Source organism: Leuciscus leuciscus (genome assembly GCF_965113295.1).
Source record: "Leuciscus leuciscus genome assembly, chromosome: 1".
Classification (NCBI taxonomy): domain Eukaryota; kingdom Metazoa; phylum Chordata; class Actinopteri; order Cypriniformes; family Leuciscidae; genus Leuciscus; species Leuciscus leuciscus.
The window spans coordinates 48,498,326-48,523,902 of NC_138725.1; the positions used below are offsets into that span (position 1 = coordinate 48,498,326).

The 25,577-nt window shown below is 38.0% G+C and overlaps 1 protein-coding gene across 1 annotated transcript; it reads left to right on the forward strand.

Moving 5' to 3' along the window:
* On the forward strand, positions 1-25,562 carry LOC309507295 (multidrug resistance-associated protein 1). The gene is made up of 31 exons (XM_082181460.1): positions 1-441; positions 6,074-6,250; positions 8,277-8,402; positions 8,918-9,055; positions 14,795-14,920; positions 15,023-15,084; positions 15,194-15,325; positions 15,564-15,770; positions 17,094-17,271; positions 17,347-17,508; positions 17,679-17,771; positions 18,090-18,293; positions 18,392-18,538; positions 18,651-18,738; positions 20,057-20,126; positions 20,211-20,337; positions 20,421-20,597; positions 20,761-20,928; positions 21,324-21,507; positions 21,609-21,681; positions 21,762-21,879; positions 22,167-22,374; positions 22,445-22,755; positions 22,845-23,044; positions 23,131-23,257; positions 23,345-23,446; positions 23,562-23,708; positions 23,791-23,949; positions 24,058-24,224; positions 24,312-24,506; positions 24,601-25,562. Exons 1-31 carry the CDS (start codon positions 400-402, stop codon positions 24,707-24,709), a joined length of 4,524 nt encoding a protein of 1,507 aa, XP_082037586.1. The 5' UTR covers positions 1-399; the 3' UTR covers positions 24,710-25,562.
* The last annotated feature ends 15 nt before the right edge of the window (positions 25,563-25,577 follow it).

Here is a 25,577-nt window from a genome sequence, read left to right on the forward strand (position 1 = left end):
CCTGAAGGAGAGCGGGGTGTGGCCAAGTCTGAGGCGCTCTCATCTCCTCCAGGGGAGTGTTTGTGGTACTGTGGCCTCGGCACACGTGGGCCAGAGCGACGAAAGAGAGCAGGGAAGATAGTCTTACAGAGTCCAAATCTTCCACCCACCTCGCAGGCCAGCACTCATAAACAGGACAGTTACACAAACCTGGCCTCAGACTGTAGTTTTGACGAGACGCAAGTCAGAAGAAGGGAGGCTGGCTTACAAGAAAGGGGCTGAAACACGCACACACACAGGCACAGTTACTATCAAAAACACTTACTCTGCCAACAGAGACTACATAGAGAGAAGAGTGGGACACTGCTGAGTCCAGGGAGCAGGGATTTACTACAGGAAGTGAAGAAGAGAGGAACCTGGATGGACACCCTCTGCAGTCTCAGTGGCCTGGACCCTCTCTGGGTGAGTCTCAGATGAATAATAAACTCACTCACTTCAATAGCCAATTAAAACAGAGAAAAAAATATATGAAGGTTGCTTAAAAAGAACTGTATCCAGTCATCAGTTTTTGCTATTTATGCCCCTTTATTCTTAGAAAAATCATTGTTTTTGACACTGTAACAGACATTTGGGGTGAGTCGTGAATTTTTCATTCATTGACTGAGATTGAATGCAGGACAGAATGCAAAACTTTAATCTTCAGTTATATGGTCATTCTGTCTCACTCACGCATAACATTTGTTAAATGTGTGAAAATATTTGTACAACTTTTTTTTGACATGCTTTAAGTGTGTGTTTACATTCAAACAGCTGGTATCAGCAAGAGTGCAGTGCATGATGTAACTGGACTTTAAACTATATTTTTAACAATGTTTACAGATGTCCAGTGTTGAAATTCAGGTTAATAAATAAAAGATTAATGAATATACAAGGCTCTTTTAAAATCAGATGTAATGATATTGGTGTGTGTGAATGTGACAGAGCCAAGACGCCATCAAGAGAATTTTGTCCCAGGCCCTGTGATGAGGGAGTTTAATAGGGTCTTCATGGTACACACTAACCATTAAGCAATACCATTGCACAATGATGGCGGACCAGATGATGTACATTAAACAAGTAACAGGCCACATTTTGTAGATGATTTTAAAATTGTTTAAAGTTGCAGCCCAGCTAACAGGGAACAATCTCAGAAAGTTGCCAAAATTTACAAACAAAACATTCTTGCAGTAACATTAACAGACCAAACTTGTAACGCTATATTGGGCTTTATTAATACATTATTAATACATTATTATTAGTGCACCGTTCTTTGAAAGTTACTACGGGAAAAGTTTGACCATTGTTGTTTTATAATAACGAATCAACAGTTAATGAATCAAATTTAGTTTACAGTTTTTCTCAGTCGCTTTGATGCATTTCTCAAGTCATCCTTAATATTTGCAAAGTATGTGCATTCTCAAAACAATTCGTACAAACAGCAGCACACATTGGATTACCTGAAAAAGCCTGTAACTTACTCAAAATCTTTAGTTCATCTCTCAAAAGTAAGTATTTATGTCAATGAACATATAAGTGGCATCAGAATGAAAAGTCCTTGTGTCATTGTTCGCAAACAAGATAGTCAAAATGCGTGTTGTCAATAAAACACTACACTCTGTTAGTATGTAAACAATGGTAACAGTTTGGATGACAGTTACTGTATTGAAATGTACAAAGCTCCGCTTCTTCTGTATGCCATATATCCATTTCAAAAGTTATTTATTGAAAGAGACTGGAGAGGATTTACAGTTAAACTTTTACTAGTGGTCTGACAAGAAAAAAAAACATTCCAATATTATTGTGATATAGAAAAGAAAAAGAAATAGGGGCACAAAAGCGAAAATACAACATTAGAAAGGCAAACACAGGAAAGACCCCTTAGGCAGAACTTTGCTTTTGCATGCAGGACTGTATACACTACCGTTCAAAAGTTTGGGGTCAGTAAGATTTTTTATGTTTTTAAAAGAAGTATCTTCTGCTCACCAAGGCTGCATTTATTTGATTAAAAATACAAACAAAAACAGTAATATTGTGAAATATTATTCCAATTTAAAACAGCTGTTTTCTATGTGAATATACAGTAAAGTGTAATTTATTCCTGTGATCAAAGCTGAATTTTCAGCATCATTACTCCAGTCTCCAGTGTCACATGATCCTTCAGAAATCATTCTAATATGATGATTTGATGCTCAAGAAACATTTATGATTATTATCAATGTTGAAAACAGTTCTTTACATTTTTATTTCATGATGCTATGATGAACAGAAAGTTCAAAAGAACAGCATTTATCTGAAATCTAAAGCTTTTGTAACATTAAACACTACCGTTCAAAAGTTTGGGGTCAGTAAGAATTTTTATTTTATTTTTGGGGGAAAGAAATAAAATAAATCAATACTTTTATTCATCAAGGATGAGTTAAAATACTGTTTATAGTAATAGCCATCTGTATATTAGCCATCTGTATATACATCTGTATATTATATTCAGTACATATCTAGCTGTAAATTCTGTTCACAGTAATAGTTATCTGTATATTATATTCATAGGACAAATCTATCTGTAAATTTTTGTTTATAATAGTATTCAACTCTATATTTATTCAGTACATATCCATGTTCTGCACTTATGGAACCACTGTATATCCTGCACTTGCTGCTATTGCACTTCTGGTTAGACCTAAACTGCATTTCGTTGCCTTGTACCTGTACTTGTGTAATGACAATAAAGTTGAATCTAATCTAATCTAATCTTAAACTGATCAAAAGTTACAGTAAAGACATTTATAATGTTAGAAAATATTCTATTTTAAATAAATGCTGTTCTTTTGAACTTTCTATTCATCAAAGAATTAAAAAATAATAATTACACAGCATCAAATCATCATATTAGAATGATTTCTGAAGGATCATGTGACACTGAAGACTGGAGTAATGATACTGAAAATTCAGCTTTGATCACAGGAATAAATTACAGTTTAAAATATATTAAAATAGAAAACAGTCATTTTAAATTGTCATAATATTTCACAATATTACTGGGTTTTTTTATTATTGTTTTTTACCAAATAAATGCAGCCTTGGTGAGCAGAAGATACTTCTTTTAAAAACATAAAAAAATCTTACTGACCCCAAACTTTTGAACGGTAGTGTATGCTTGCCAGTTGAAGGTTCATGAGATTTCAGAGAACTGGTTTCTCATTGGTTGATCTACATTCTCTTCATTAGTGAATGTCAAAATTCACCTGCACAATTCATCAATTCATGGCAAGTCTACACAGACAAGGGCGTAGATTTGGTTTGAACATTGGGGGGGGTCGAAAAATTATTCTGCATATTTTTCATGTGATCATGGTATAAATATTGGGGGGTTGTAATGCATAGATTTAAATATTGGGGGGGTTATCTCCCCCCCAACCCCCCAACCCCCCAACCCCCCCACAAATTACGCCCCAGTACACAGAAATGTGTAGAAAATATGCTTGACAGTTTATGACAACTAGATCAACCATTTTGCATTTAATGACTTATACGATGAATTACAATACAATACATTTTTAGCTGGGAAAGCATGTGAAATGAGATGAAGAGGTCAAGGCTATAAGCTCATGTCTATTGAAGAATGTCTTACAGCATCACTGTTTGACCTGCTTGTGCCTGTGCACAATCAAAATAACATTTATTGATGTTACAAATTTCCTCTACATAAATCCAAACATCAGCGGTGTAATTTTTAAAAGTTTTTTTTTTTTTTTTTGTGCAGACTGGCAGTCTGTACTCCTACACTTGCAGGAAGGGTACACACACCACTCTGAATCACTTCCTGAGACTGTGGTTGTCATTGGGTTTAGACCAGTGCAAACATAGTCTTAGAGGATGTAGGATGGGTAGAAGACGGTGTCCATTGAACTCCCAGTGGAAAACTGTGACTGTGCTGTGCTCTGCCACATGAATGAGAATCTCTTTCCCTTCCTGGGCCCAGACCACAGTACACCCCCTCATAGATGAGGACATATCCTGGCCAAAACAACAATGTAATGAACAGTGTCTCATCTTGAACCTGCAGCATGTGTTTGGATTGCACTTGCAGGGTTATAGATACTGGTCTAAATAAATAGATATATCATACAAGAGTATCATGAGTATCATATCATACACCAAGAAAGCATCATAAAAGTGGTCCATTTAACTTTTGCGCTATATTCCACATTCCTGAAATCATGCAAAACTTGATGTGAAATAAAGACCAAAACAGAAAATCTTGACAACTCTCCTTGGCGCATTCATGAGCAAAAATGTTTACGTTTTATTTTGTGAATGAATCATACTTTTGATTCAGACTTTAATAGAATCAGGTCATCCAGTTCACAAAACCAGTAGGAATCTGATCCAGTTCATGAGCCTTCAATAACTCAAAAATATGGTTGCAACAGTGAACAGATCAATGAAGGGAGAGATTATAAGAACAAGTACAATTTTGGTCTTGCAAAGTTATTGCATGACTTTAATCAGTCAAAAATCTTCTTTTTGTGTTTCATTGAAAAATGGTGTTGGGAACAACATAAGGCTGAGAAAATATGTTCAGATAATGCACTGGAGAAAAATAAGACCTATTGGACAGAAATCTGTTGACCTTCTCCATCAGCCAATTGTATGTAGCCTACATGAGCAAACAAGCTTAAACAAAGCTGAACCTGGTGCTCACGGCCATTCTCATTGTGTAATATGGGGTTTACATTGTGGCTTGCCAAAGGTGCACTTCTTATATACTGCCATACCACAAGACTCCTTCCAACCAGCATGCAGTATTTATCAGAGCTGTGCCATTGCTGGAATAACCACAGCATAAGGCACAGCCAAACAAGTTCTCATTAGTCCAGAGAAAGTTAAAAAAAAAGAAAAAAGTAACATAACAGCCCTACAGCTACGTTTGGACATCAGCCTATTTTCCAACATAGAAAAGCCAGAAATAACTGAAAAAATACTGTGTGAATTACTGATGTCTGAATAGAACGAGCCTGTGAAATTCAGCTTGAGAGAGAAGTGTTGGCAATGATTTCAAACTGAGTTTGTCCAACTTTGATGTAATCGAAATGCACAGAACAGCATTTTTGTCACATATCAAAGCCTGCTTGTTTTCAACTGTGAAATACTTTTGCATTCACTTTAAATATTGCAGTTTAAAGAAAGCAACACTCACTTCAGACTATCAATCTATCAAATGACTGTTCTACAATGTCAATATTTGTACACACTACATGCTTTTTGTTCTGCTGCATCTGCCTACAACAGTGAAATCTTTCAATTATTTAGTTTATTTGTACGTTACATTTGTGGAAATTGGTGGTTTTCTACAATCAGAATAGGGGAAAATTAAGAGTACCTCACTTTGTCCTCATTATCTTTACAGGTAAACAAGCTGTGAAACTAAAACTAGGATAATACATGCTGCAGATTAAAAGTGCTGGTTGTGTTGGTATCTACAAAATTTGTATTTGACTGTTCATGTGATGTAATATAAAGCAGCTTTTATGCTGACATGACTATAATATTTTAAACATATTTCGTAAAAGTTCTATTCAATTACTAGGGCTAAAACAAAGAAAAAAAACCTAGACATTTGAACGACATGTCAAGTCACTGCCTCAAAAAGGATCAGTGCACTTTCATAGAGGTAAAGATGTTTTTTTCCTGTCATGACTTATAACAACCAAGACAAATCCTGCTATACTCATCATAAACCCACTTGGCAAACAGTGAAGATTTATTACAGGAGCTTTACCTTTCACCTCTCTGCAATTTCACACAATTTGTCTGTTGCAAACACTGCAAGACAACTAATATAAATCACAAATACACAGAGCCATTTGGACTGAACAAATACTGGGGAACATCAATGAACATTCAGCAATCTGATGAATTGTATTTTGTTCACCAAGTAATTCACTATGAGTGAATAAAATCGAAGAAGTTGTAAACTGCACCTAGTTATTAATAATTATGGAATCACTCATGTAACAAGTTAAAGAGGACTAATGGTTTAACATTGTGTTTTCAGGACTGGAACGTCACATGGTACACACTACATCCAGACCTCACCCAGTGTTTCCAGCACACAATACTGGTGTGGTTCCCCTGTTTCTATCTCTGGGTTTGTGCCCCTTTCTACTGCTTGTACCTCAAATTCTACGACAATGGACGCATATCGATATCCAGCCTCTGCTGTGCCAAGACGGTGAGTCATACCGGTCATTGAGACTTAAATCTAGTTACCACCTCTCTAAGACCCTGACTTGAATATAGCATCAGTCACCTGAAAAACCCACAGGCTATTGTTGTGTGCATGGCAATGTAGAAATAAGCAGTGTTGGGGGAAAGTTACTTTGAAAAGTAATGCATTACAATATTGCAATTGCCTACTCCCTTAAAAAGTAACTAATTGCGTTACTAAGTTACTTTTTTAGAAAAGCAACATGTTACGTTACTTTTGCATTACTTTTTTCACCTGGGCTGGCCTTTTCACACCTAAAGTGAAATAATAAGCCTCAGGCTGAAGGAAATTCACGGTTGTACAGTAGAGGGAGCAGTTCAAACAAACCTTTCAGCTGTGCTGCTGTTCTGGATAACATCCTAATAATAGGTAGCCTGGTAATACCAAATTCTGCTACTTCGCTTTGCTTCGTTGACAGAATCTGGCATGGCATAATTGAAAAGCGTTTTCTTTCTCGCTTGTCTGAAGTTAATCATTGGTTACCCGTAAGCCAATCACATAACGTTTGGTTATGACGTGTGTTATGCGCAGGCTCAGCCGCATCGAACTTCCACTGTAAACACATGTATGATGCGAAAACAAAACCATCAAGCGAAATACCGGAGTGAACATGGCTGTGAACGACTTTTGCAGATTATGTGAAGTAAATCTACGCATCCACGGTACAATCAGCGTCTACAGCTCTCAGCCCGCCCTCTGTTCGTTGATTGGCCGGCTGTTTTGAGGCCGGAGGAAAACTGGGAGATAGGTCGCTATCTCAGACTGTGTACAGAAGCGAACTGAAATTGAGCGGAAGTACGTAGTCTGACGTAGTCAGGCTAAATAATAGGATGCAGGAGAAAAAAGTTTAACACTTACTTTACCAATAAAAAAATATATATATCTATACTCATTTTTGCTTATGGTTTAACTGAATCATCGAAGGTCAGCAGTGAGTACATTGGTCAATAAAGTGAGATTAAATGCACAAAAATAAATGTTTTATTTAACATATTTAGTTATTGGAGGTTTGCATAGTATTCTGATTCTGCATTTCAATGATTTTATTCATTTTGAGGAATATATTATTGAATCTTTTTTGTGTGCAAGTGAGATGAGTAAATGCATGCACACATTTAGTCTACTACAATAACCATCATGTTTACACACAACGCCTCTGCACTTCGATTTGTCTCAACATGAGGGACAAGAGAGCTGTCAGTCAATAAATGGGGAAACAAAGTAACTTGCGTTACTTATTTGAAAAAGTAACTCAGGTGTTTTGTTGTAAATTTTAAAAGTAATTAAGCAGTAACACTTTAGTTACTTGAAAAAGTAATCTGATTACGTAACTCAAGTTACTTGTAATAAGTTATCCCAACACTGGAAATAAGTGACATCATTAACGAGCATGTAAAAAGCAGGAAAATGGTTCTACAGGAAGAAAAACAGATCATATCATTTCATACGACCCAGTTGACATGTAAATCAATTCTAATAGAGCACACATACCTTTCAAAAGTTTGGGGTAAGGTTTTTTTATTAATTTTTTTATGAAAAAACTTATTCAGCAAGGACACATTTAATTGATCAAAAGTGAACGTAAAGACATTTATAATATTACAAAAGATTGTTTTACAAAAACTATGAAGCAGCATAACTCTGATCAAGATTGATGATAATTAGAAATGTTTCTTGAGCAGCAAATCTTCATATTAGAATGATTTTTGAAGGATCGTGTGACACTGAAGACTGAAGTAATGATGCTGAAAATACAGCTTTGACATCCCAGCAATAAATTACTTAAAAAATATATTCAAGTAGAAAAGTTATTTTAAATTGTATCAATAATACTGTTTTACTGTATTTTTGATCAAATAAATGCAGCCTAGATGAGCATAAGAGACTTTTAAAAACTTGTGATCGGTAATGCAAGTTAATCAAAACATTTGCGGGCATGACACCACAATGTTGCAGTTAATGCTTACAAGTCTGTGTTCATGTCTTGTAGGGTTTGGGTCTCTGTCTGGCTTCCTTTGGTTTCCTGGAGATGGTCTATCTGCTGGTGGAAAGGAGCAGAGATATCGAACATCACATGGTCTTTCTCCTGAGCCCTATAATTCGCAGCCTTACCATGGTAAATCACAATATTACTATTCTCCTGAACCTCCCCTTTCCATTATGGACTGTTATGAAATACCATGTTGATTTCAGAATTATAAGGGTCCAAATATATGTTTGGAATTCTATTTCTTTTTTCAATAAACTCTTTTATAGAGGATAGTTAAGATTTATGATCTGTTATATTTAAGCTTGAATGAAGAAATCTCTTTGTGGCTAGACGTCTGGCAGAAGTTTCCTGAAGGGATCAGGATAAATAAGCTTCTTTTACCTCTGGTCACAGCAGACAGCAGTGTCAACAGTGGTTGTAGTAAATGATTTCTGCCCAACAAGATAAGTCAATTTTAAAGTCCTGACACAGACTAAACATTCACAGTAGTCTGCTTACCTGCATAGAATCAATACAAAATGTATCAACAAAAACTCCACGTCTAAGCTGTCCAATGGTATTCAGTCCTTTTCTTCTAGTGAGTGTTGGATTTCTCTATTGACCTCAACTAGCACACTGACTGAAATAAACTGTGTCCTCAGATACTGGCAGTGTTGGTGATTCATTTGGAGAGGCTGAGGGGCTTTCGGTCCTCTGTCTTTCTCTTCCTGTTTTGGACGCTGGCAATTGTCTGCTCGCTTGTGCCTCTCAGAGCCAACATACAAGCCATCATAGACGAGGTTTGTATATCCCTAGTATACCAAACTACTGTATAAAAATATATATTATTAGCATATATTCTAATTTAGTTTAGTGAAAATAAAATGGAGAGATATTTTGTCATCTCAGTTCACCCAATATGTACTAAGGGGCTCAAATGTCTGATAGTACATAAAAAAAATCTCACATTTGAAATCGAATTTAAACCCCAGAAAAGTTTTAGGATTCTAAAAAAAGATTCTGCACTATTTTAGGAGTGCTGCTGACAATATAATTGTATTACTAATAATAATAGCAATAAAACAGAAAAAATAAATAAAAAAGAGAAGCATTTACACTTGTGGTCACAAACTTTTGGACCCCTTTTTGTAGGGTTTCTAATATAAAAGCCATTAATGGTGCTTTGAGAAATGAGTTAATTTGACTTGTTGCCTTAATCTCTGAATTTCTGGCAATACAAAATGTCTATACTTTTGTAACGCAGAGTGTTTCAGAAACAAGGAAGAGGAGGGTCCAAGTGCAGTATGGAAGTTTATTAAAGAAAGAACACAAAAAAACCCAGGCAAAAACCAGAGTAAATCCAAACACAGGCGGTGTAAAACAGAACTGAAACCAACTCACACAAAACATCCACTAAGGACAACACCAGGGGCCTGTACCATGAAGGTAGCTGAACAAACTCGGGGTTACAGGATTAGTTTTGAGTTGACAAAACCAAACCGATGCAATCAGGCTTTATTGGTACCATGATGCAGCTCATCAACTTTCTGTCAACTCAGGCTTTGATCCTCAAGCTATGATTACTCCACGCGCGCGTGCACATAAAAGAGTGACGTCGACACTGAACAACCAATCGCGGGTAGAGCGAGAGCGATATATTTTCCCGCGGAGGAGCAAGAGATAATCATTCAGAATTACGATGAATTTAAATATGTATTTCAAGCTCGAAACAATACGGTCTCTGCTGCCAAAGCAAGAGAAGACTGTTGGAGAAAGATTGCTGATTGTTAATGTGTAAGTTAAACAAATACGTTCTATATTTATGTAAAATTATGTATGTATGTGTAGCCTATATGTGTAATATAGCCTATAGCCTATTTTTATAATATATAAAAAATGATACATGCACATTTTTTATATATTATAAAAATAGGCTATAGGCTATATTACACATAGGCTACATACATAATTTTACATAAATATAGAACGTATTTGTACTACTAAGAAAGCTAGGGAATCCTATCATAAGATTAACAGAATAATAATAAAGATTTTAAATAATTCTTAACATGTATTATATTGTATAGTACATTTGTGCAATTTGCTTTTTGAAAAAATAAAATAAAATGTGTTCATGTGATGCCACCCTATCAATATATCTTACCGGCAATTTTATAAAAGCCCTCTTTTATGGACATGGCCGATAAATGTCCGGGGAACACTATTAATGAAACTATTCATGTACTCCTGCAGAGCGAGGACCACCTTACGAATGGTTCGACAAACCGTGTTTTCCCCTAGCTTCTGTGCGTCCCCCACCGTGCAGGAATGTACCACTTGCAACCAAAAAAAAGTAACGCAATATTTGCGGTACAGTAAGTGCATGAATTCGATGTGTTAAATTCTTTATGTGCGGCTCAAGAAGTTCGTAAAGATAAGACATTCCTTCCGCGGAAAATCTGTATCTTTCATACAAATAACTATCAGGAAAGGCAAGGGGATTTTGTCTGGCTAAAAACTCGCTCTCTCTACGAAGTGCTCGTCAAACAATTTGCGCTGAGATGTCACAGGATTTGGAAGAAAAGGTGAAGTCATTGCAACAGACACTGGGAATAAGTTACGTCACCTATGTTTCTTTGCTCTCAGCTGATTGGTCAAACTTCAGTCTGAGATCTTGAATCCAGAACATAACCTGCCCCGGAGCAGATTAGCCGTGCAGCGTAAGATACCATGGCAACGAACACCGATTCAAGCCAAGCTACTTTCATAGTACCTAAAACCCAGGGTTGGCGGAAACTTAACTGAAACATAGCTGGCTAGCCACCTAAACCGGCTTCATGGTACAGGCCCCAGACAAATAACATGAGAAACACTTGGGTATATATACACACTCAAGGGGAGATTGGCAAACAAGACACACCTGGGAACAATCAGGAACTAATCAACAAGAAAAACTACAAACGACCACAAAACATGGCACAGAACAGGAAAATAACTTAAAAGTCCACACAAGACAAGGAGAACACAAGACAGGAATTATGACAACTTTGTTGTTCACCCTTTACGTATGCGTAACACGGGCCCTCGAATGGTTTTTCAAATGAATGTTACTCAATCTCACTCTCTAAATTTAACTGTGTTGTGTCTGAGAGCCTAACACAGCGGTGTGTAAACAGAGTGCTTACAGATGGTGCTCTTCTCTGGGCAGGCCTGTCGGTTTTCCCTTTCCACTTCCCTCAATGCCCTCTTTGTCTGAAGCTGAGGCAGTGGCGAGAGCAGCCACAATCGCCGCTGGTGTTTTTCCGGGACAGATAGGAGAAGCCGCATACGTCTGCGGATGCTGTTACTGTGTTCATCGGTCTGTCTGTATCTCGTCTGCTGTGATGATCCATAATTATGTCACTGCATCTTGTCACAGACTAACAATAAATAGCTTGAAACTGGATGGGGAAATATATATGTAGCACACATGCCGAGGCAGTATATTGAGTTTGGAATGTATAATCTTTAGGGCTATATTTTGTTATATATTTATATTATTTATGTGGCTACCAGCAGGGCCATTCCAAGCATAGGGCGGGGCCCAGTGTGAGGTAGCGGAAGATAGCGGTCTGATAGCGTTCCGGTGTGGGGTTAATTTGGGTCCTCTTTGGTCCGTTTCACCGTGGGGCCCCCTCAACAAAAGTGATAAAAGTATGGCAACAAAACAGGCTCAACCCATATGCCACTTTACAACAGTCTGATGGACCAAAACTGCAAGATTTTAAAATATAATAAATGTACGCTTTCAAAGATATTATGCTTTGGAATGTATTGTAGTGTAAAGAGGGAGACCTGCAATTAGAATGTGTGTGTGTGTGTGTGTGTGTGTGTGTGTGTGTATGTGTGTGTCAGAGCCAGCGCCATCCTGCCGCCAGATCAGGTCTCCCTCTTTACATGTAGTAAAAGTGAGTTTCCCAAAATTAAAATACTGTCTTTTGAAAACAGATACTTGAAAAATCTAGGCTACTTAAGTACAGTAAGGAAGTAAACATACTGTAAGGAAGTTAAAAAAAAATAAAAAAAAGTAATGAAGCCGCGTACAGCTCAGTTATGACATCGTTTACATAGGAACTGAAGCTTGGTTTGTGGTGGGATCTGTTGTGCCCCAAATGAGTCCTCTGGCAATGAGCAGCAGGTCCAAAAGAAACAGCAAAATAACTGGTGCTTGGTCCTCTCATACCACACTGTGGGAGGATATGTTCCCTAACCAATTTGAGTTTCTCCAAACTGTTTAAGCATAAAGTGGGGCAGACAAATAATCACAGTATCCTGCATTGTGGTGTCCAGAGTTTGGACTGTGACCATTTGAGTGAAGCTTGTGTTTACATACTCTTAAAGAGGCCTGTGCTGCCACTTTCTCTTGTAGCTTGGCAATTTGACACCATTTCTGTCAGAAGTCCATGGGAATGGATGCCTTCTGTGGCCCCTGTAAAACTTTTAGCAGCAGATCCAGGCCTCAGCATATTTTCTCTCTAACAAATCTTGAACCTTGTATTATGCACTGTCTACACACATAGATCAAGTGATGGGTGGTAAAACTTTGTCCCAAACAACAAATGCGAAAACTGTAATACAATGATACAAACATCAGCATTATTCCTCTATAAGCAAAAGTGTTTTATAATTCATAAATATTATCTTTATAGTGCTATTTTATAGTGGTACTTTATAGTGGTATAATAACAAAAGGGTGGTATAATGCCCTTTTCACAAGATGTAAAATAAGTCTTTGATGTCCCCAGAGTGTGTATGTGAAGTTTTAGCTCAAAATACCCCACAGATATTTTTATATAGCATGTTAAAATTGTAAATATTTGAGGGTGAGCACAAACGCACCGTTTTGTGTCTGTTCCTTTAAATGCAAATGAGCTGCTGCTCCCAGCACAGAGGGCGGAGCTTCAACAGCTTGCACTCACAAATTTCAAAAACGTTTAGCCTTTTATGTTCAAACCGGATTCAGACAATGATGGAGAGACTCAAGAAGAAGTGACAACATGTAGAATGCAACAGGACATTTCTGAATGGTTAGTTGATGAATTTATGTTGCTTATGTGTAGTTATCTTCTAGTCATTGATTAGCATATTCTGTCTTGATAATCCATAAATTGTGTTCCGGGGCGGGGTTTATGTAAATTTTAGGGTTGGTGATGTCACTAACCCGGGAGGAATGTCATGTAGTCCCTACCAGCCGTTTGTTGTAGTCCTTAAAAAGTGATTTCTTTAAAAGCAAATATCTCCCTTTGCTTTGAACTTTGAGCATTGCAACTTTGCAGATGTTGTTTATGCTCAAACAGCAACATTACACACTAACTAAAGTTAAAAAAAGTTCAATCATAATCAACCACCCCTTTAATTAAATAAATATACTTGTTCATAATTTCTTTGTATGATAGCCTGCCCAAAAACTAAGTCTGCACAATTTGGCATGTTTCATTGTGTGAACACAACTACGCAATATGCTAACAAAATCTTTAACAAGTTAATATTTGAATAAAATGTGCATTTTTTCCTATAGGCTGCACAAATATGACAAGAGCATGGATACCAGGAGACCAGTGTGTGATTGAATACTCACTGAACACCATTACCAATAACTTTCTACTATTAGAGGTTGTGAATGAAGAGTCTTAGTCTGTTGGCATGAAGATCTTTCTGTGGTCTGTATTTTTTATACCATGATTTAGAGGTGTTCATAAATAGATTTGTTGTGTCATTAATCCTAGTTTGATGGAACATTTAGGTCATTATAATAAGCTGAGGTCTTTGAAAGGAAGGGCGGGGAACAGCAGGCATCATCCCCAAAAGAACACTCCCCACATCAGCCACCAGTCCCGCCTCTGCACACTGCGGTGAGACAAAGTGGGCGGCTGATCTCAGATCAGCCCTGGTACTAGGGCAGGCAGAAGAGGAAATACGGATTATAGTCCCACAGGAAGCATGCAGGTTATGTGGCGAATGACTCCTTGGGAAATCCCTGGCAAATGTGTATGCATCACTTATGTGCCGGGTATGGCATCTCCACAGAAGGGGAGAATGAAAACATGCAGGGTTATTTAATAATTCATCTGTTGTATAATTCAATTTGTGCTAAGAAATCAAGTGGTTTTTTTGTTCAGTACTGCCTGGCAGGTCTACAGGGGATCTAAAAATTATTGATTGATAAAAATGTTATGAAGAAATGAAAACATGCATTAAACAAAATATGTAGGCTATATATTATTATATATTAATATAAGCAATTATATATACTTAGCATGAAAAGTACTTATTTTAAAGATTAATTATTATCTGATTAAAAATACTTTTTACCACAACTAATTAAATATACGTTTTCATTATGAAATGTTATGTTTTATACTAGTTTATCTAAAATCACCACACAAAAAAGCATGGAAAAAAGAAACATTTATGTTTCCAATTTAAAATCAGTGCACTGACCGTATTGTTCTCCACACTTTTGTCTACATTCTACTGATATCCAGTCATGTGTGTTTCAGGGTTTCTCTGCGGATGCGATGAGATTCGTGGCATTTTTCACATTCTTCTCTCTCCAGCTGGCTCAGCTCATCCTCAGCTGTTTTGCTGATAAACGCCCAGCAACTTTTAAACCTGTATATGTAAAGGTAGTGTGTCATCAATGTTGATTTCCTTTTATTTTTATGAGTAAACTATTATTTGGAAAACGGTCAAAAAATAATACCTGGAAATATTGCTTTTTGCACTAGAATCCATGTCCAGTTGAGGATGCTTCTTTCCTTTCAAAAATACTTTTCTGGTGGTACGGCAGGTAGAGTCATCTTTTTGTCTATCATTACATGAACTTCTGAGATTCTTGTGAAGGTCTGGGGAATAAAAACCCACTGAGATATAGAGAAACACATATTTGTGCTCCACAGATTGGTGGTAAAGGGCTACCGCTCGCCTTTAAAAGATGAAGACCTCTGGTCTCTACGTGAAGAGGATACATCTGAAAAAATCATCTGTGATCTAGAGAAAGAGTGGGCCAAGCAATGCGCCAAACTGCAACAGTAAGACACCTGCTATTTCCTTAACTGCATGTTTTCCATCCTGGGATTATGATTTATACTGTGCACACGTATGAGATTTAGTCAGTAAAATATGTAACATCCATAATTTGCCTGCTCATAACTACTGATTTATTTGTATTATTAGTTAACAAAGTGCAACTTTTTTACTGTTGCTAGCAATGCCATTCCAGAGACTAAAGTACGGTTACAAATGTTGTGTTCTCTCCTTCAAACACAGGCAAGGGAGCTCTCTGAACGGATCACAAGCTCTTGGTTATAAGCTGAGCGAGCAGAAGCAGCTGCTCAGAAAACTCCATACAGAACAAAGCTCAGGCTTCTGTCTGCTACGCACACTAGTCAAAAACTTTGGCCCCTACTTTCTGACTGGGACTCTCTGTTTGGTCATTCAAGATGCTTTCATGTTCTCCATACCACAAGTGTTAAGGTGAGAGAGGCAGTAATTATGCCATGGCATATACAGTGATACTGTATATAGTGCAAAACATACACTGTACAAATGTTTGGGGTCTGAAAGATTTTTTTTAATGTTTTTAGAAGTCTCTTCTGCTCACCAAGGCTGCATTTATTTGATCAATACAGTAAAACAGCAACATTGTAAAAATATTACTATAATTTAAAATAACTGTTTTCTATTATAATATATATTAAAATGTAATTTATTGCTGTGAAGTCAAAGCATCATAACTCCAGTCTTCAGTGTCACATGATCCTTCAGAAATAGTTTTAATATGATGATTTGATGCTCAGGAAACATTTCTTATTATTATCAATGTTGAAAATAGTTGTGCTGCTTAGTTTTTTTGTGGAAACTATTTTTATAAGATTCCTTGATGGTTAGAAAGTTCAAAAGAACAGCATTATTTGAAATAGATTAAAAGTGACAGTAAAGACATTCATAAAAATTCTATTTAACGCATTCTTGCTGAATAAAAGTATTCATTTATTTAAAAAAGAAATGTGAATGTTTAGAATGTGTTGACTGCTTTACTACAAAACTTTACTGCACAAGACGAGCTCAAATGTAGAATCTCATCAAATTGTATCCTTTAAAAAATATTTTTCATTGCTATTCATTTCTTTGTGCGCAAAACCAAAACATCTACAGTATGTAAGGCCAATGTGAAAATGTAGAGCAAGATCTTTGGCACATCATTTTAAAGTGTTGTGCAGCAAAAACAGAAATTTGTAAGGGGAAACTTAAATGTCTATGAACTTGTTGCCCTTTCTCAGTATTGTGTGTGAACTCAATACTGAGTTCACACTCCCCCCCCCAACATCCTGCTGTGGTACAGCCACACACTGTTAATTTTGTCCCATGCACCACGATGCTAAGGAGAGTCTACTCTCTGCAGCATCATATTGTTTGTGGCTGAGCTTTAGCTCTAAAAATGCAAAGAAACTGCAGTTGGATCATAAAATTAAGCCACTTCATCTGGCATATAACTAGCCAAGAGCAGTGTGGCGGCTTCACTGCTCCAGAACCACAGGAACTGTGGCCGTTAAAACACCCCTTTTCAGTGATTGTGCACTCTGAGAAACTCTGATGCATGTGCCCAGGGTTGTTGTTTAGGCTCAGCCATATTTGTTCAGTCCAGTCCCAGTTTTTTTTTTAGGTTTGGCTTGGGTTTGCTGTATCTCAAGTTAAATAAAGACAAAATTAAATTAAATGTAACTTATATATGCAAAAATGGTGTGCTACTGTTTGGGTGCCAGTAAATCATAACAATGTCTGTTTCTTGTTCTTCAGCCTGCTGCTCGGCTTTGTGAGGGATGAAGATGCCCCCTTGTGGAAGGGTTACCTCTTTGCCTTTCTGATGTTCCTGTTGTCTTGTCTGCAGTCCCTGTTCAACCATCAGTACATGTATACCTGCTTCACGGTGGGCATGAGGGTTAAAACTGCAGTTGTGGGCCTAGTGTACAGGAAGGTAGGTTTTTGAACTGTTTACTAAGAAATGCAAAGATGCATATAATGGTTCTCACATTCATTTTTGTCTCCACAGTCTCTGGTCATCAACAGCGCAGCCCGTAGAACATGTACAGTCGGAGAGATAGTGAACTTGGTTTCGGCTGACACCCAGAAACTCATGGATTTCGTGGTGTACTTCAATGCAGTCTGGGTGGCCCCGATTGAAATCGCCTTATGCCTTTTCTTCCTCTGGCAGGTGAGAAGTGATGCTTCTACGAAGAGAAGCAATAAAGATGTGTTCATATGTAAGCTACTACTAATGTTTTGGGGATAAATAAGGTATAAAGATGTCCTAAAATATTTGCACAGTTTTTCTAAGAGTGCTGATGTAACATTTATTAATTTCAATGTCTCATCTCTGTACAGCATCTCGGCCCATCTGCGTTGGCTGGCATCGCCACTGTGATTCTCATCTTCCCTTTAAATGGGTTAATTGCCAAAATGAGAAGCAAGCTCCAGGTATAATCCATGTTTTTCCATGGAGTCAAATAACATTTCCATAATATTCAGGCAGTGGCGAGGTCATGTCGGTACACAGCGTCATCCCAGGAACTTCATGTCTACTGATAATTTAAAACATGAGCATGAGGCCAGTCAGTCCAGTTCTGTCCATAAAAACCACAGTATTTGTTGTAAAACTGAAATGTCTTTATTCGCTTTGACTGAAACATCTCAAGAATTGAAACTTGCCCATATTGGTTTCTTTCTGGTTTTGTAAACAACTTTGCTTGCATGATTCTCAATTCACACGCGTTTTAACCTGTTTTCTGCTCTCAGGAGGTCCAGATGAAGTACATGGACGGCCGAATTAAGCTTATGAATGAGATTTTGAGCGGAATAAAGATCTTGAAGTTTTATGCCTGGGAGAATGCTTTCAGAGAACGTGTTCTTGGCTACAGGGAAAAAGAGCTAAATGCTTTGAAGAAGTCTCAGATCCTTTACTCAATATCGATCGCCTCCTTCAACTCCTCAACTTTCTTGGTACATTTCATAATTCCTGGATGATTTCATCATCTTAACAAATTAATATAGTCCTAACAACTGAAACATTTTAACCTTGTACACCACTTTGCCTTCAGATTGCATTTGCCATGTTTGGAGTGTACGTGTTGATAGATGATAGGCATGTTCTGGATGCTCAGAAGGTCTTTGTTTCCATGGCTCTCATCAATATTCTCAAAGCTCCACTCAGTCAACTGCCCTTCGCAATGAGCACTACCATGCAGGTGAGCAGCATTACTGCAATTCAAATATTTGAACACTTACGTATTTATATATTTGTGTATTTTCAAGGCAATTATCAAAAAGAAGTTATCTTTGTTTCTTCTTGTTTCTAAGGCTGTGGTTTCTCTCAAACGTCTCGGAAAGTTTCTCTGTCAAGACGAGCTGAAACCAGATAGTGTGGAGAGAGCTCCCTACAATCCTGGTGAGTGCATTAGCTTGTCATTGTTTTCAAACTTTCCTGAAGCTTATAAAATGCTTTATATGCCTTAGATGACCAACATTGGTATACATGTTGAGCAGTAAAGAGATTTTTCCCTATGAATGTGATGGTGGAATCCTAATGCAGGAAGCCATAACAAAACCCGACATTCAAAAAACAAAAATAATGAGTTACTGATCTGCCAAAAAGACCCACCTTGAAGAATATTTTTGCAGTTCTAATACAAGACATGGCCATTTGTGCAGGCAGTCCATCAGAAACATTCATTTAAATGCTGTAATTCTGCAAACACTACAAGGAAATTGTGCGGCTAGGAGGTGGGTGTTGGTAGTGGCTGAAATGCGTATGATGACTTCATGCAGTGGTCACTGGAAGGGGATTTTCAGCTTTGGAGCTGTAATTATATTTATATGACTTTTTCCACATTTTTGTGTGTTAAAGACACATTTTAAAATGCAACTTTTTTTATATCAAAGGTCAAAGAGAAGTTTTTGTGAGAATGCTTGTGTATTTCTCTCTACTTCATCCGAATATTGGAGACAAGCCAATAATATCCCATGGATGATGGTAAAAGAATTATGTAAATGTATTAAGCAAAATAATTATCATCATCCTGTTCCCTCATTAACTTGTGGTATAGTTTTATGAGCCTCAAATGCAATGCACACTTAAAGGGATAGTTTACCCAAAAATGAAATTTGTCAATTTACTCACCTTCATGGCCTGTATGGCTTTCTTTCTTCCATATAACCAAAAGGAAATATTCTGAATAATGTGCCAGTGAGCTGTTAACTTCTGCAACAGGCTTCATAAGAATTAACTTATTTAATCAGTGAGTTGAACTTGAGAACCGAATCAGTCTGATTCGTGATAAAAATTCAGATTCAGTTCATTTCTGGTTAACTGGTTAGCTGATTCTTAGAAAAGACCTGACTTCATATATTTATTGCATTTTAAATTTGTCTTTTTCTCTCATGAAAGAGACATGGATTTTTAGAATTTTCATGGTTTCAGTGAAAATTATTTTAGTCTATGCCTCTCACAAAGTAACTTCAAGCAGTCCATGAAACTCAAATGTCTTCAAAATATTTTAAATATAATGTGATTGTGCAAGAGTTGTATAGAACACTTTTATTATGGTATCTTTGTATTTTGAAGCTTGAAAACTCTCATTCACTGCAACTGCACTGAAAAAAGCATGGAAAATCTTCCAAATGTATTCAAATATTCTGCAGAGTAGAGAAAGTCATATAGGTTTGGAACAACATGAGCTCACCTCTTCATTTCCTTCTTTTGTCAGATGCCGATGGTGTTGTTATTGACAACGGCACTTTCAGCTGGTCTAAAGATAGTACACCATGTCTCAGAAGGTAAGTGACTTTGAATATATATTTGTAGATCCACCATTTCTAAGCATATGAAGACAATAATCTGGCAACAATTAATTTCTGCAGAATCAATGTCAAAGTGCAACGTCGTTCACTGGTGGCTGTGGTAGGTCATGTGGGCAGTGGAAAATCCTCTCTTCTGTCTGCAATGTTGGGAGAGATGGAAAAGAAAAGTGGCCACGTCACAGTTACAGTAAATCATTCAGGAACATTATTAAAAATATATTGGCATCATTCACATATTCCACATATAATTTTAGTAGCACTTTCTTTCAGGGCTCTGTGGCTTACGTGCCTCAGCAAGCATGGATCCAGAATGCCACTCTGAAAGGCAACATTTTGTTTGGACATGAAAGGAAAGACAGCTGGTACCAGAAAGTGGTGGAGGCCTGTGCTCTCTTACCAGACCTGGAGATCCTACCCGGAGGAGACTCGACCGAGATTGGAGAGAAGGTAAACATAGATTGAGAATGACTGTTACGCCATGTCTGAACCAGACATGATAGAATAAAGTGTAAAGCTATAAAAATTAAAATAAAGACATTTATTTTAAATTTCAAATATGCAGGGATACCAGCAGAGTAAAACTCCCACTACATTTCTACAATGTTCGCAGGGGCTGAATCTGTCAGGAGGTCAGAAACAGAGAGTGAGTCTGGCACGCGCTGTCTACAAGAAGGCTGATATCTATCTGATGGATGATCCCTTGTCAGCTGTGGATGCACATGTGGGTCAGCACATCTTCAAAAAGGTCATTGGACCTAATGGAGTTCTTAAAAATAAGGTAAAAATTAAATAATATGAGTAAGATGAACAAAATATGTGACCCTAAAAACTAATATGTGAAATACTACATTCAAATTTAAAAACTAGAAAAGCAAGTTTAGATAAAAATAAAATAAAATAAAAAGCTTTAAAGGTTGACATGCTAGACAGACAAAGACAGACAGATAGGATTACCTGTCCTGAATTTCTTTGAATTGCAGTTTAGCTAATTTCTCGTCCTGTCATTCCAATTAAACTTTATGTGGATGTGGACAATTTAACTTGAATTCCAATTCTTAAATGAAAAGGGAACGTTCTTCAATTCTGAATTTTGTCCAACCCTGCAACAGACATGAACAGGCTTAAAATAACAAACTAACTAACTATCTTATTTAATAATGCTCCCTAAAACAGACTCGTATCCTGGTGACCCACGGGCTGAGCTTCTTGCCCCAGGCTGACCTGATCCTGGTGATGGCTGATGGAGAAATCACAGAGATGGGCTCTTATGCCGAGCTTTTGAGCAGGCAAAACGCCTTTGCTGACTTCATTCAAGCCTTTTCTGTTAGCGAACGCAAGGAAAGTGCCACCCACAGAGGTAAGATAAAAAAAGATGGAGTGCAGCTTAACAAATTACTAAACACTACAACACTATTTTCATGTTAACACGGTTAAAAATGCAGATTCACTTTGTTTTAGGGACCAGGAAATCAGTCTCTCGTCTCAGCATGACAGACTTCTCAATTGACCTCTCCCAGGAGCAACTCATCAGGTAACCAAGTTTTGAAAATGCAAATGCAACCGTTGTTGAAGAATACATATCCACCTTTCTGTCAATTTTATTTAATGAAGTGGAGACATGGGAAGTGCCAGTATACAAACCATGGAGGCCATATCTGACACAGAACAGGAGCAGGACCAAGAGGAAACTGGGAGACTGACCCAGGCTGACAAAGCCCATACAGGCCGAGTAAGTTATAGAGACACATCCACAGACATTGCAAACAATGGGTAAACACATCAAAATATACCTTCATATGTAACCAAAAGCCAGATAATTGGATTGGAAGGTCAATCTAAAGTTCAGCTACAGCGTCAAGCGTTTCAGATGCTCTCGTGTCACCACAAAGATCTAATTTTAACCCCTGATTATAGGCCTTTGGCCTTCATTGTTCCGAACACCATAATATAGCTTGAAAGTGCACTATATCATCCAGGGTACTGTTCCTCACACATTCTTCATAATGGGTCACACAGGTGAAACTGGAGCTGTATGTGGAGTACTTCAGGACCATTGGCCTGGCCCTCATCATCCCCATCATCTTCCTCTATGCGTTTCAGCAGGCTGCCTCCTTGGCCTACAACTACTGGCTAAGCCTGTGGGCAGATGAGCCGGTTGTAAATGGAACTCAGGTCAACACAGATCTGAAGCTTGGTGTTTTTGGAGCTCTCGGCTTTGCACAAGGTTAAATATCCTTTATATTTCCTTGGGCTTTGTATTGTTCTTGATCATTAACTGTGATGTCGTATTGCAGGAACTGCAATTTTTGGGACTACTGTGGCTATTTCACTTGGAGGAATAATTGCATCCCGGCATCTTCATTTGGACCTTCTCAACAATGTACTTCACTCTCCCATGTCATTCTTTGAGAGTACACCCAGTGGTAATCTTCTCAATCGTTTCTCGAAAGAGATAGACGCCATTGACTGCATGATCCCTGATGGTCTAAAGATGATGCTGGGCTATGTGTTCAAACTTCTGGAGGTTTGCATTATCGTGCTGATGGCAACTCCTTTTGCAGGAGTGATCATACTGCCACTGACTCTCTTCTATGTCTTTATCCAGGTATGCTACTACAGATTGCCCAGCAGGCAAGAGTATTATAACAAGGAGCACCAGTCATTTATCTGACATCTATTCTCCTGTGTTTTCAGAGCTTCTACGTTGCCACGTCCTGTCAGTTGCGTAGACTAGAGTCGGTGAGCCGTTCACCCATCTATACTCATTTCAACGAGACAGTTCAAGGAGCCAGCGTGATTCGGGCCTTTGGTGAACAGCCTAGGTTCATCCTAGTGGCTAACAGCCGAGTGGACCACAATCAAACGTCTTATTTCCCAAGATTTGTGGCCACCAGGTCAGATTCAGTCTTATTCATTCTTTGTTGCTAGTCCTGGCCCTTCAATCTAACTCTGTACAATATCTTCAATGTTATTCCAAAAGGTGGCTGGCAGTAAATCTAGAGTTTCTGGGTAACTTGCTGGTCCTTGCTGCAGCTATCCTCTCTGTTTTGGGAAGGGCGACTTTAAGCCCTGGAATCGTAGGGCTAGCTGTGTCCCACTCTCTCCAGGTAAGGAACTCATTAAGCAAGTCAAAAAGCCATGCATGTTATTTTCAGCCTATTAGGGAAGAAGTTCTCAAGAAAAATACATTTCAGGTAACTGGGATCCTGAGCTGGATTGTGAGGGCATGGACTGATGTAGAAAACAACATTGTGTCTGTTGAGCGAGTGAAGGAATATGCCGAAACAAAAAAGGAGGTAATGTTGGTTTAAATGCTTTGTTTTTCACATAAATTGCTTTATGCAAAGTGACCCCAAAGTATATTTTTACATTCATTCTTGAGGTCACTAAGTCTGTCTTGGGTTGTCACAGGCACCGTGGACTTTCGAGGACAGTCCACTCCCGTCACACTGGCCCAGATCAGGATCCATTGGATTCCAGGAATATGGACTTCAGTATCGCAGGGGTCTTGACTGGGCCTTGAAAGAAATTTCCCTCAGTGTTAATGAGAAAGAAAAAGTAAATAACATCTGGAGGAAATAAACACATTTTGTGTTTTTACTTTTTATTACGTACTAAGCCATTCATCTAATCCACTCAGGTTGGAATTGTGGGAAGAACAGGGGCTGGAAAATCATCCCTAGCTCTCGGAATATTCCGGATCCTTGAGGCAGCAAAAGGAAAGATCTACATAGATGGGATAAACATTGCAGAGATTGGATTGCATGAACTGAGATCACGTATCACCATCATCCCACAGGTACAGCTGAAAATGGAAAAATATTGAATCGCAAAGCAATGACACAAACTTTCAAAAAAATATTCAATGATTGAGTGCTTTAATTACAACCACACCTTTTTGCCCAAGGATCCCGTGCTGTTCTCAGGTTCCTTGCGTATGAATCTGGATCCCTTTGATGGCTACACTGATGAGGAGGTGTGGAGATCTCTGGAACTCGCACACCTCAAGAACTTTGTGTCTGGCCTTCCAGACAAACTCAACCATGAGTGTTCAGAGGGTGGAGAGAATCTCAGGTACGAACTCTTGACAAGATTCCTCCCTCTTTATCGCTTGACTAATTCCTGATCTGATTGTTTCTGACTGGATATTTTGGGCTTCAGTTTGGGTCAGCGGCAGCTGGTTTGCCTGGCTCGAGCTCTCCTCAGGAAAACCAAGATTTTGGTTTTGGATGAAGCCACTGCAGCTGTGGATCTGGAGACGGACAATCTGATACAGTCCACTATCCGAACTCAGTTTGAGGACTGCACCGTTCTGACCATCGCACATCGCCTCAACACCATCATGGACTACACAAGGTTAAAAAAAAGTGCACATGTGTATTTCTAAGTAGAATACTATTATGATTAATGACCATGTTCTAACCCAGTCCTATTCAACTGTTCCCAACAGGGTGATTGTGATGGACAGAGGGCACATCACAGAGATGGACTCTCCATCCAATCTGATCTCTCAGCGTGGTCAGTTCTACCGAATGTGCCGTGAGGCTGGGCTAGTGTGATCCTGTAAAAGAACCACCGGTGACAGATTCAACTCTTCACTCGTGAGAGACTATGAAAATAATGGTGCAGAACATCTCACCAATACACCTTCTGAGACTACCTGAAACTTTTCATCCCAGTACTTACCAAAGGGCATGTCTTGCCTTCTCAATCAAGAGAAGCACAAAGCTCAGGATGAAGAGGTATTGTCCGTAATAGCCGTTCTACAAGAGCAGGTGTCCACATTTTCTCCAGTATTACAGAAGCGGTGTGCTTCAGCATTATCCTGCTGTATCTTTAACTGACGTCTGAGATGCTAAAGGAACAGACTGATTCTCTCATGTCGTCAACATTCTCATCTCAGAAAATGAAGACTTGAGTAACTTTAATGTACTGCAGAGGTCAAAATAATGCACACTTCAGATGGTCAGACTGTATGCATGCATTGCCATGTCCACCATCTCTCATTGCTGTCAAATTGAAGTTTTGTAGAAGATCCTGAAAAGACACAGCTATAGATCTAGTCAAAATTCTACTTGAAGGAGTTTATTAATCATCATGTCAGCACACTAAACCCTAAATTCTTATAAAGGTGAAAGATGCAAGCTATTTATGATGTGAGAAACATCAATTCATGTTAAAAACAATGCAACAGTCATCCTTATAAAGAATTTGTCTGTTTTAATACTAGTACGTTTTCCATACTCTAAAACTTTACGTCAGTATTTATGTATTTTGTACTGTATGATAACTGTATTTTTATATATTTATAACCTTTCCATGCACACTTCATGTGTGATTGTCAGACTTGAAAATGCTATTTGTATTCTCTGGACCGCTTCAGTAAAATAAATGTTGGTAGTGTTGATTAAAGTAATTGTTTTCTTT